This window comes from Festucalex cinctus, chromosome 3 (genome assembly GCF_051991245.1).
Source record: "Festucalex cinctus isolate MCC-2025b chromosome 3, RoL_Fcin_1.0, whole genome shotgun sequence".
In the NCBI taxonomy this organism is placed as follows: Eukaryota; Metazoa; Chordata; class Actinopteri; order Syngnathiformes; family Syngnathidae; genus Festucalex; species Festucalex cinctus.
Window position 1 is genome coordinate 11,651,631 of NC_135413.1, and position 11,974 is coordinate 11,663,604.

General features: G+C 36.8%; 2 protein-coding genes across 3 annotated transcripts in view; one reads left to right on the forward strand and one right to left on the reverse strand.

The window, feature by feature from the left end:
• Positions 1-8,212, forward strand: part of nfat5a (nuclear factor of activated T cells 5a) — a 42,168-nt gene extending 33,956 nt beyond the window's left edge. For both annotated transcript variants that reach the window (XM_077515820.1, XM_077515821.1), the window contains exon 12: positions 30-8,212. In XM_077515820.1, the coding sequence (XP_077371946.1) occupies positions 30-406 (377 nt within the window). In that variant the 3' untranslated portion in view covers positions 407-8,212. The remainder of the gene's footprint in view (positions 1-29) is intronic.
• A 269-nt stretch (positions 8,213-8,481) lies between these two features.
• On the reverse strand, positions 8,482-11,903 carry nudt7 (nudix (nucleoside diphosphate linked moiety X)-type motif 7). The gene is made up of 3 exons (XM_077515824.1): positions 11,251-11,903; positions 9,706-9,864; positions 8,482-9,577 (listed from the first exon to the last, which is right to left on the reverse strand). Exons 1-3 carry the CDS (start codon positions 11,410-11,412, stop codon positions 9,227-9,229), a joined length of 672 nt encoding a protein of 223 aa, XP_077371950.1. The 5' UTR covers positions 11,413-11,903; the 3' UTR covers positions 8,482-9,226.
• Between the last annotated feature and the right edge of the window lie 71 nt (positions 11,904-11,974).

Consider the following 11,974-nt stretch of genomic DNA (forward strand, 5'->3'; position numbering starts at 1 on the left):
AAGGTGTGTTTCCATTTTGTTCTCTCAAGACACTCCCCAGCTGCTCAACTCCTCCGGCTCAACGCTCACAGTTCAGAACCAGGCCCAGAACACGGGCCACATGCAGCCTCTCATGGAGCAGCCCATGACCCAGGCGGCATCCACCATGCACGGCAGCCTACAGGCACAGATGCAATCTAGCTTGGAGAGTGCCATGCAGACCAGCCTGCAGAACGCCATGCAGGCCAACACCCAGGTGACCCTGCAACCCGTTTTACAGGCCAGCATAGACACAAGCCTGCCAACTCCCATGCAGACCAATCTCCAGATACAAAGCAGCTTACAGAATACACTGCAGGGCTCCATAACGGCGGCATCCGACATGGGCAAAATTGAGGACCTGCTGGAAAGTCTGCAGAAGCAGTGACGTGTGTGTGCGTGTGGGTGTGTGTGGGTGTGTGTGTGTGTGTGTGTGTGTGTGTGGACCACAAGGAGAGAAGGTAGCCATGTACTCCTAAAGTCGACAAGACTTGCTGGAGCATGGTGTTTTGTGCCAATGCCGCAAAACTTAAAAATAAGTATATTTAAGAAATAAATTCCCCCCCTTTTACCTTAAAAAATATGAGCTTATGTAACTCACTTTTATTAACTATTTATCATAAATTATAGCCTTTGTATATCCATTGTCCTTGAATTGATGATCTGCCTTTTGTTATTACCCCTCTTGCAGGATCAGAGAGGCCTGTAATAACTGCTTTAGTCGTTACAAAAAAAAAAAAATGCAGTGTTTTAAGACTGTTTTAATATTGTGGGCCTACGAGAGGGGGCGGGCGAACCAACCAGGTTTTTGGAATGAAAAACTGGAAGGAGGAATGTCACAATTGGAGAAGGTGATGAGCAGTGAGCGGGCAAATGGAGTTTATAGCAGTTAGACATGGATTAAAACATCCGATTGTAGACAAACGTTGGGCTGAATCTCATTTTTGGAGTGTGGAACCTCATTTTGGAAATATGTGGAATTCATTTTGGTTGGAACGGTGCTGCTTGCAGAGCGTCTGCTTTGCTTTTTTTTTTTTTTTAAATCACTGAAATCTGCTCTAACAGGAAATGCTCTTATGTTATGTAAATTGGAAGGGAAGGCACTTTGAAGATATAATATCCACTATTACAGTGAACCCCCAATTAGTGCAAGCAAGGGACCATATACAAATCCCATATACAGTGGAACCTCAATTTAATGGAGCTAAAACCAATAGACTCTGCATTTAACAGACAAAATGGGCAGAAACATTCATGTCTGTCTGAAACTCAAAACATCCGCCAGTAGCAAGCAACGGCCATTTGTTCCGAATTAGCCGCTGTTTGCTGACGCACTCAACAGACCGACGCTGGTACTCTAGTTCTGCTGCCAGGCGCTCCAAGTCGGCCTGTGGACGAAGGTGGTATGCAGCTAGCTACACGGGGGGCCCCAACCCCGCTGCATGGTCTATATCTGCTGTTTGCAAGAAAAGCAAGCATACTATGTATAGTATCAGTGACAAATTGAAACGTAATTGAAACTGTGGAGCCTCACAATACAATCTTGGCATGCTCCCAGCAGTATTAGACCATCAAAGCAACCTTTAAATGTACATTAAAAACTTGTCAAACATTTTCAAACTTTTTTACATTTATTTACAATAATTGTGTACTGTATTGGGTGTTTTGGGCCACAAAATAGGTGTTTTTCAATTTAACAATTGGCTTTGACAGATGACCCCTCCCCCTATTAGTCCATTCAATCGAGGTTTTATTGTATGTATTTAGGAATAAAAAAATTTATAGTGAAATACATTTATTCAAGCAGACTCAACATGCACTGAAACTTACATTCTACAACAAACTTTTTTTCCAAGTATTTGATACCCTCTCTGTCAAGTAATGAGACATTAGTAATTGTAACACCATATTGAGGAAGCAAAAAATGCTCAACAGCACAGTTCTCCAAGTAAGAAGCAAGTGTGTGCCTATTTTACGCTCTTTATCACTCCTAGTTTACTGTAATATTGTCACATTAAACAAGACTATTTAACACTATATTTAAATACCAAAATGTTCAACCAAGCCATATCATTTAGTCTTAGTCCACTAGCCAATTGCTAATATATGAAATGCCTAAGATGACGATAGAAAATTAGCATGGTTGCTTAAGTAATTATAAAATTTCAAACTACTGCTACTTTAAAACACATGATGCAGTAACTCATACAAAAAGAGCATCTAACAAAAGAAAGTCAAACTTTGTATATTTCAACAGCAAAATGTTCAACAAAACTATATGGTTTTCTCAAACTCATGTCTGCTACCTTAATGCTAACATAATATGGAACACCTTAGAAAGTAATGAAGGCTGAAGGAAATTCATGTAGATGTTACAGTAGTTAGAAACCTTTAATCAGCTGTATGCGGTAATTATAAACCTTCAATCAGCTGTATACTGCAAAAGCCATTGAAAAAGTAGATTGCTTAAAAATCTGCAATATATCGTGGCTAAAACAATGAATCACAATATAGTGGGGGTTCGCAGTAATAGTCAAAAGTGTTATGAAGCACATTAGTTTTCGTTTACTCAAGTTTAACACTCCTGAATGAGATTGAACCCGGTTGAATACTGTGACTTCTCTCAGTGTTTCTAAACAACTATGAATCTTGTCGTATCTTTTTTTTTTTTTTTGTATTTTCAACTCGATGTGGATATAACCTTTACACTTTGAGTGTTGTGTGGTTTTGTAGACATTTTATCTCAAGCACTTTATAACCTCCGCTGTGTAACCAGCTAATCCGTACATACATACATAATTACATCCATCCATCCATGCATCCATCCAGACGCGGAAACAAACATCCACCAAGGCATCAAAATGGTGGGGGGGGGAAGCGGTCTTTGTAGGGTACAACAAAGCAGAGCATCTTCTCAATAGTTTGTTTGTCCAGGCCAACTTAGTATTGAAATATTCAAAAGTGAATCCCAAGTTTTACTGTATGAAGGAGTATGAGGGCCACACTAAAAAATAAATAAAAAATTAAAAAAATCCAGAATTTAGTTGCTGGAATTACGCGAGAATAAAATCTTAATAGAAAGAAGTCTGAATGTTTGAAAAACAAGTCCTAATATTACAAGAATGAAGTCAATAAAGTTGGACGAAAAGTTCATGTCCACCGTGAGAGTCACAATCTAAAATTAAAAAAATAAAAAATAGAAAATCCCATTGTATGATTTTTAAAGAATTTATTTGTATTTTAGTGCTGGAAATAAGTATTTGAACATGTGACAAAATAAGGTTAATGTTTGGTACAAAAGCCTTTGTTTCCAATACAGAGGGCAAACATTTCGTGTAGTAGGTTTGCCCACAATGCAGGAGGAATTTTGGCCCACTCCTCCAATCAGATCTTCTCTAGATCTCTTCAGGGAGGGATGGTGTTCTTGGAATGGTACTCATCCTCTTTCTTCCTCCAAACATGGCAAGTGGAGTTAAGACCAACATTTCAATACATCAATACATTAATAAGTGGCTCGGCAGTGGACTTAATGAAGGCACAGTAACGGGTCTTTGAGGGCCAGAATTCTTGCTGATTGGCACGTGTTCAAATACTTATTTCCAGCACTAAAATACATTTATTTTATTTTTTTATTTTTTTTAAATCATACAATGTTTTGGATTTTTTATTTTAGATTGTGTTAACACAACGTAATTATTGGCTAATATTACAAAATAAAAATGCAACTTTATTCTACTTATTGTCTTTAACTTCATTCTTGTAAAATTACAACTCCTTTCCCACAGTATTCTCTTTATTCACTGTAAATAGAACTATTTTCTCAAAATATTTATCATTGTCACAAAATTATTTCGGCCTGACTTTTTTGAAAATCAAAATTTCCAACTTTGTTCTCAAATATTGTGACTTTTTTTTCACCCCCATTTTCCCCATGTGGTCCGAATACTGTTGGCGGTCCAGTTCCGTGTGTACATATGTATTGGCCATTCCCTCGCAGTTGTTGTCAATTTAATCTGTATTCTCCAGTTCTTTGTTGGCAGTTGTTTTCTTTTTTTCTATTTTTTTTCCCTGCAGATGTAACACTTTATTGAAATGAAGAATTATCATATTGCTCTTTTTGTTAATACTATTTGACAATGTGTTTGTGGAAGTTCAAAGAGACAGCAGGCAGCATGTGACGTTAGCACCTTCCCAACTTTTGTGAACGGTAACCACAATGACGGTGACGTCCACTTAGATTCAGTGGTGAATCTGTTTGGGCACTGGAATAATCAGTATAGTAACATTTATTGTCATCTGGTTGTTGCTTTGATGCAGTAGTCAAGCTCCTGAGGTCAAATTGTCTTTTTTTTATTTTTATTTTTTTTTCCAGTTGCCCTTGTCGTCGTGTTTACTCATTTCTACTTGCAGCTCTTGTGTGTACGGTCCAGAGAACGATATGTGAAAGGTACTTTAAAGAACACTTCCGCCAATTTGATCATTCAAACAAGCATCGCAACATCACACTGCTGTACATACTTAAGCATATCTCCAACAACAAAGAAAAAAAAAGTGTCTCGCTCATGTGTTTACATTTTTCATCTTTACTCTAGTCCCGTCGCTGTTTGTGATCCATTTTAAAGTAAATTATCTTTTTTAGACTTTTGTATCCATGTATCAAAGTGTAGAGTATTTTTGTAACTTAAACAAAAAGTGTTTGATTCTTACAGTGCAGAATAGTATCAGTACTGGTATGTTGCCCGAAAGCTAGCGCAGGTGTGTTGTGCTCCAAGCAAGTCCAGATTGAATTTATGTTTGTTTTTGTTTTTAATCTTCTATACAGGGGATCCTCGGTTTGAGTTATGTATGTTGATGGCGTTACTTGAATTTGTATGAAATATTTAGACTTTATCACAAACCTACTTTCAATTAAATATTCATATTAAAACACTTTTAGGCCATAAATGTAAGCTAATTAAAAAGAAAAAAAACAAAACGGTTGCAGTCCAACTATTGTCATTTTTCTCAGACCTCAACAATAACTTAAGATTTGGGGTTAAAAAAAAAATAAAAATCCCATACTGCTTTTGTTTTCGACTATAAATGTCATTGTTTGGCTGATCCTGCAATTTATACTCAGGTGTGACTTTTATATATAAAAATTACAGCCCGGACTCGCACCCAAAATCCCTGTTCCGTTATGGTGTAGACAGTAGAGAACGAGTTGGATTCAAAACTTCTGCTTCTTAATATGGAAAAGGTTTTCTTTTTAGTAGAAAATTGTGGCTAAAGGTAGAATCCTGGCCGTTTACTGCGCCTTTTGATGCTGTAAAAAAAATAGTACGGTTTGTAACTACATCCAAACGTCACGATACAAAAATTATCAATATAAAAATAGTTTTAGATACTGTATAAAAACTGATATTGTGTTTTAAAATTATATTAGGGGAGGGGAAAGCACAATATTGTGTTTTTCTACATAACAGCAGTGATAAATAGGCATGGCCATGTCATATCACACATATCATGTGCTCCTATTGGCTCAGCGGTGCAAAATATCCTGGTCTATGTAGTTCACAATGCTGTGTTTGGGTGAAACGAGAGAAAAGTCATGTTTTTTGATGATGTGATGTGTGGAGATAAAAAATATTTGCTTGTATTACTGATTTATGGGAGTGGTAACCGTCACAGTGGCCAAAGCATTCCTAATTAAAATTAAACTGCACTAATAAACTAACCATCAGAGAGTACTAGAACTGCACAAATGGAATACAATCTTGCCTTTTTAACAGATGTTCTGCTTTTAATCGTGACAGGATGCTATTGTGGCAATTTTAATATCGCAGTATTGCTATTATCACTACAACCCTTGTAAATAGTTCATCCTTGTTGTGGCAAGCTAGCTTTGTTGCCATGAGACCAACAATATACGTCACACATTAGTTACCATGACTACATCATCGTCGTCTGTTTTCTTTCATTTCTTCTACTTTAATTTTGGCAGTTTGATCATTACGGTAAATTCCTATCCTAAGGCACTGCTGATCCATTTTAAACTAAAATCATTTCCATAGTTAGAAGCAAAAGTTTCTAATCCAGCCAGAACTCATTTGGTTCTGTCAACATGATTAGAGAACGTGCAACATGCAGTCCGAAAAAATTGTCACTTTTTTTTTTTTTTTCCTCCCCCAATTCTGAAAATCACTATTGGAACATGATGCAACATTTTCCAAATGTTTTGCTCATTACCTTATGCCTACAGGTGGGGTCCGAGGTTTATGACAGTTTTCTGCTCCTACTGCAGCAACAAAACTGATGAATTTGTACAAAAGTTGGATCACTAACGCAGTATGATAGTCAAAATTACAGCAAATATTTTGATGAGAAATACTTGAAAACCATAAATATAAATCAATTAACATGGAAAAAAATTAACAGAGGACTCATTTTAACGAAAATTATTCCTGTAAGCTTACAGCTTTAAATTAGAGCCATTCGCAGGGACAGGGGCCGCAAATGGCACTCCCTGATAATTGCCATGATGAATAACAATTCATGGGGGATAATGAAGTGGTGATCTGGCTTTAAAAAAAAAAAAGAAGAAGTAGGGGGGCTCAAGTGTAAAACATAAGTAAACTGAGGTTTCCCCCCCCCAAAAAACGTGGAATTTATATATGCGCAAATAGGTCAAATTATGATAGGCAAACTACAAATATGGGGGGGGGGGGGGGTCCACTGTATACATACAGTATGGCATTTTCCTTTGAAAATCTTGACATATTCGGCTTTATTCTCAAAATATTATTATACTATTACTGTAACCAAGTAAATAGCTCATTAAAGTTAGAATTACAGTAAAATGTAGAAAAAAAATTCCTGTTTTTCATTTGTTCTATGTTGATAGCCGATAAATACGGTGGTGACTGAGCGTTTCTTGTGCTGTGTGGTCGCAAATTGTTGCGCCGTTCATAACCTGGAAATATAGTACACCGTAAATCTCGGATCCTGTCTAATAATCCAATGCCACATGCGCTAAATGATCTGGTGGTATTTTCTTTTTCTCTCACCTATTCTTGGTCAAGCATCTCAAAAGTATATTATTATTATTATTATTATTATTATTATTCATCTATTATTTTGTTATTTTTTAACTCATCCAGTAAACTGTAGGTCAGGTTAGTGCGCACTTCTCGGCGACATTTTCAAGCATTCCATTCCTCTTGATAAAAGGAGGAACTAAAGAGCACATTTGAGAAGAGTATGCTTTTATTTTAAAGCCATACTAGAAGAAGTGGAGCATGGGTGGGCTTCAGTTTCATGAATGTAATTGTTTTACCTCATAATGGGTGCACATCAGACCAATTTTCAGAGAACATTTTGCGGCTAACGTGAACATTTGTCCGTTAATTTTTTTTTTTTTTTTTTGTATTCTTATCGGTCCTGAAGAAGAAAGCACTCGACTGAAGCGGGGGGGGGGGGGGGGCATGAGAGCACACAAACCTTCGCTGGTGTGTGAATGAATATCCGTGCATATTTAAATGTGAAATATACTGCAGGGGTATGTTGAATTTCAATTGTGGCGCTTTCAACAGAACTTTGTGTGCCTTGATGAAAAGGGAAAAAAAAAAAACTACACAAGGTTTTCTCCGCTGTTTACTCTTTACTATCCATTTCCCATTTATCTCCTGCACACAAAAAAAAAAAATAGTACAGCCCACACTGGTTGTTTGTGTTTTTTGTTTTGTTTTTTTTAAATCAACCATTGCATGATATCAATCTACCTGTTTTTTGGGTGCCTCATGAGATTGAATTGAGGTTTAATAAAAGGGACAAAATAATGGGGATTATATCCTTACAAGGGTGTTTTGTGTTGCCGTGCTTCTCCACATTTATTGTTGCTGTGAAATGCAAAAAAAATAAATAAATAAATGCTATTCATTGCCGATAGCGTGAGCCGTATGTTGTCCTGTTGTACTCAAAAAGAGCTTGCCCTTAGTTTGCTTTCTCACCCTCAGTTGTGTGTGCGTGTGTATGTGTAGTATATATTTAGCCTTACAGCCCTGCGTTTAGGGATAATGGTCAAAGCCCCCCCCCAATGTGTTATCATTCATCAGAATTATTTACTTTGCCATGGTCTGGACATTTGTATACTCTCTTCAGTTTGTATCTGTAATCCTGCTGCTACATTAAATTAATAAAAACAAATAAATAACAAGTCTGGGGTCTTTTTTTTTTTTTTTTGTCCCGCTGATTTTGAAAGATGTGATATTAAAAAAAAAATGTAATTCCCTATTTGTTGGTCTAATCGGATAATTGTCCATGTTGCCTGTTAACTGGAACATAACTGCCACAGTGGCAACAAAATAACTAAAAATATATGTGCTTGCTAAAAATTGTTTTTGTGTGTGTACAGTGTTCCCTCGTTTTACGCTGGGGTTACCGCAATAAATGAAATTCGCGAAGTAGTTAGCTTTGTTTTACATTTATTATAAATGTTTTAAGGCTCTAAAACTCCCCACCACAGTTTATATACGTTTGTCATCGAGACATTTACATTTTCTCACATTTCTCTCAAACATTCTCAATGTTCAAACCTTCATAAATTTTATATAATAGGTACATTATTGTAAAAAATAAATAAATAAATGCAAAATTGCACTAAAAAAAAAAAGTGCAACGCGTTATAGCGAGGGAACTATTCTTGGTCATTCAGGTCATGGTGAATGGAGGCAAATGAACTATTTGTTGAATTCATTGTGTACTTTTCCTACATTTTTTAATGACAGGTAAATATACAATTAAATATATTAATCACAATATTTGTATTTGGATGAAATGCAAAAAAAGGTAAAATAGCAACAACAACAAAAAAAAAAGTGTATTAAAAATATATACACCCTGCTACAAAGGAGCATAATACAAGAATGATGTACTATTATAAAATTGAATCATTGATTTTTCTGAGCATAAAAATTGCAATATTGGAAAAACAAAATCTGCAATACAGCCTAACATTACATCTATTCTCATAAATACGCAAAATAATTGTCTAAAAATGGCTTCTTTACTATCATCATTTCATCTAAGGACAACCTTTTGATGACTTTTCCAAATTACAGTATAACAACTTCATCTTTGAAACTTTTACCTAAAATACATAGAATAAATATTATCCACTGTACATGTCCCAGTCTTCATTTGTTATTAAAATGTCAAATGATATGATGTGTCACAGTTTGCTTGGTGTCCTCATCCTTTGTTGTAACCGCTGCCTGAGCCTGCACATTAAGTCCTCAGCATTACAATTTACGTGACCCTCTGCTTTCGTCTTGAGAGCGATGGTGGCGACCACAAAGGCCACTATGGCAGTCAGACCCCATATGCGATACCTGGCTCCAGTGCGAGGCTCCACAAAGTCAAAGGACAGCGACGGTACCCATGTGGCCTTGGCAGTGGCAGCGGTGGGTCCGACAAACAAGTCCAACGGAACTGTGAAAACTGCACTCACCTCTGCAGAGTTGGGATGGGCGAGGAATGACTCTGGAATGAAGCCCACCACTGGAGTCACCAAGAGAGCATTCTGGTCAAGAGAAATCATTGAGGACCTGTACTACTTGCAGCGTCTTTCTATGTACATGCAGGTGCATTTAGGAGGCGGGGCCTGGTGGGGTGTCATGTGATACGCGATTGAGCAAGGGTTTGCCGTACCTTCGAGATGATTGGTTGCAGTGTGCAGATAACGTGGACGTCACCCGGAGGTAGACCAATCTCCTCGTGAGCCTCTCTCAAGGCCGTGTGCACATCGTCTTTGTCGCTGGGGTCTCGCTTGCCGCCAGGGAAACACACCTCACCCGCGCTGGTTCTCAACTACACGCACAACACACGCATTAGTGAGGATTTGTCCTCAAATTGTAAAGGTAGTAAAGTCATTACAGTATTTGTAGACCACGGATACAAAATCGAATGAAATAGAGTAACTACAGACGTAACGTAGTGTTCTGTGCCATCTTGTACCACCATTGTATTTTTTACTCGGATGAAACGTTTTCATGGACAATGACTTAATTCTCATAAGGCTTATAGTCCTTTTTCTAAGAAAAAATAAAAATAAATTCACTCTTGTAATATAACTGTTTTAAATATGTAGGTAGGACTGAAATTATGTTAAGCTTTTTTGCATTAAAAGTATATTAAATGACAATTTTATGCTTGTTAAAAATATCGAATTATAATCTCAAAATATTTTGACTTTTTGTATTTTAAATTTATATGAACTGTTCTCATTATTATTTTATTTTATTTTATAGAAAATATACAACTAATTTTGTCAGACATTTTTTATCCTATATCCATTTTCGTTTTTGTATGTACATATATATAAAAATCTTTTGCAAAATGCCCCCCAGAAAAATGTACAAATTAATCCTTCTAAAATTGTCATTTTTTCCTCCATGGAAAATCCAATTTAATTTTGCAACTCATATTCTTATATGACTTTCTTGACTTGTTTTTTTTTTTTTCCTTGAAAATATAAGGCTTTAATTTTGTAAGATTCCAACTTGTTTTCTTGAAAATATACGGCTAATATAGTGGTTTAGACTTGCAAAATTTTGACCTTTTTTTTTTCATGAAAACATGCTGCTCTGTGTCCAACCCTTCCTATAACTTCTGACTGCTTAAAAAAAAAAAAAATTCATTTTGATTTTACTCTCATACACTTAGAATTAGTTTTTCTGAAATGAAATTCCCAAATTGCCACAGCATATTAGAATATATTATAGTTGTTTTGATACACACAATACTGTTGTAACTATACAGTCAGCACTCTTTTTCTTTCATAAAAACACATTTTAAAAACTTTTCAGGGTGCCTGTGCAGCGTTCCCATTCATTTCAATTGGAAAAGTTGTTTTTTGCACTATTTAAAAAAACAGTCCATACCAGGCCTAACTAACTTTTTTCAAACTGGGAGTTTGGTACACACTTTTGAAATAATACATTTGCTAAAATTACCTTAATAATGTTAATAATATATGCGAACACTGATCATGTTGATGCTTTCTCATGATAAATTAGGGAACAAATATGCAACTTTCTATAAATCTCAGGGAGTGTCAAGAGAATCACAATGTCCCTTCACGAGTGACCTATGTTTCAGACACGCCCGCGGGGGATTGACTTGTGCCCGCGTGCACCACGTTGGTGACCCGGGTATGAGGACTTGCCACCTGTGCCAGTGCCACCCGCTGGTTACCTGTTCAGAGCGCTGAGTCATGAGGGTGTATATCTTCCCGTTCCTCACAAATAGAGGGACCAACACGGAGGCTTGAGGCAGCTCGGCCACCTCGGCTATGTCCGCTTGCTTCCTAGCGTCAAACGGTTCGAACGCCGCCATCGTCTCCTCCTCGACGTCCATACTTGCCGGTGTAGAAAAAGTCACGACAAAATAATACCGCTTGCTACACGAATTTAAGTTTTTAGCAACGTCGCTTCCGTTCTAAGATGGGTGCGTTAATGTGGGGTTGTAAATGAAGTTGATTGTACTGTACTGTCATGAGAAAATAGTATATAGCTCAACTCCTAGGACGGTAAACAAAAATGAACTTGTAACGAGGCATTGATAGCGGTGTTAACTACCAGAAGTTCCCACAGCGCCACCTAAGTTTGGAGGACCGTGAGACTGTACTGCACTTGGTTGTTTTGTAATATATATAGGGAAGTGAATTAACTAGTTTTCATTGGATTGTTAGTTTAGCAAAACATAAGTTTCTGGCAGTAAAATACAAAAGTCAGGGGCAGAATCAGAAAACAATGTCAGCACTGTACTTTTTTTTTTGTTTTAACTGTTGAAAACGGTTGGATGTGGTGTCATGATTATGACTTGGGTCAACCTCCAATTTAAAAAAAAAAAAAAAAAAGTGGTGGGATGCTGCGTTCAACAACAATCTAAAAGTGAGCTTCATGAGGATACTGTGTGA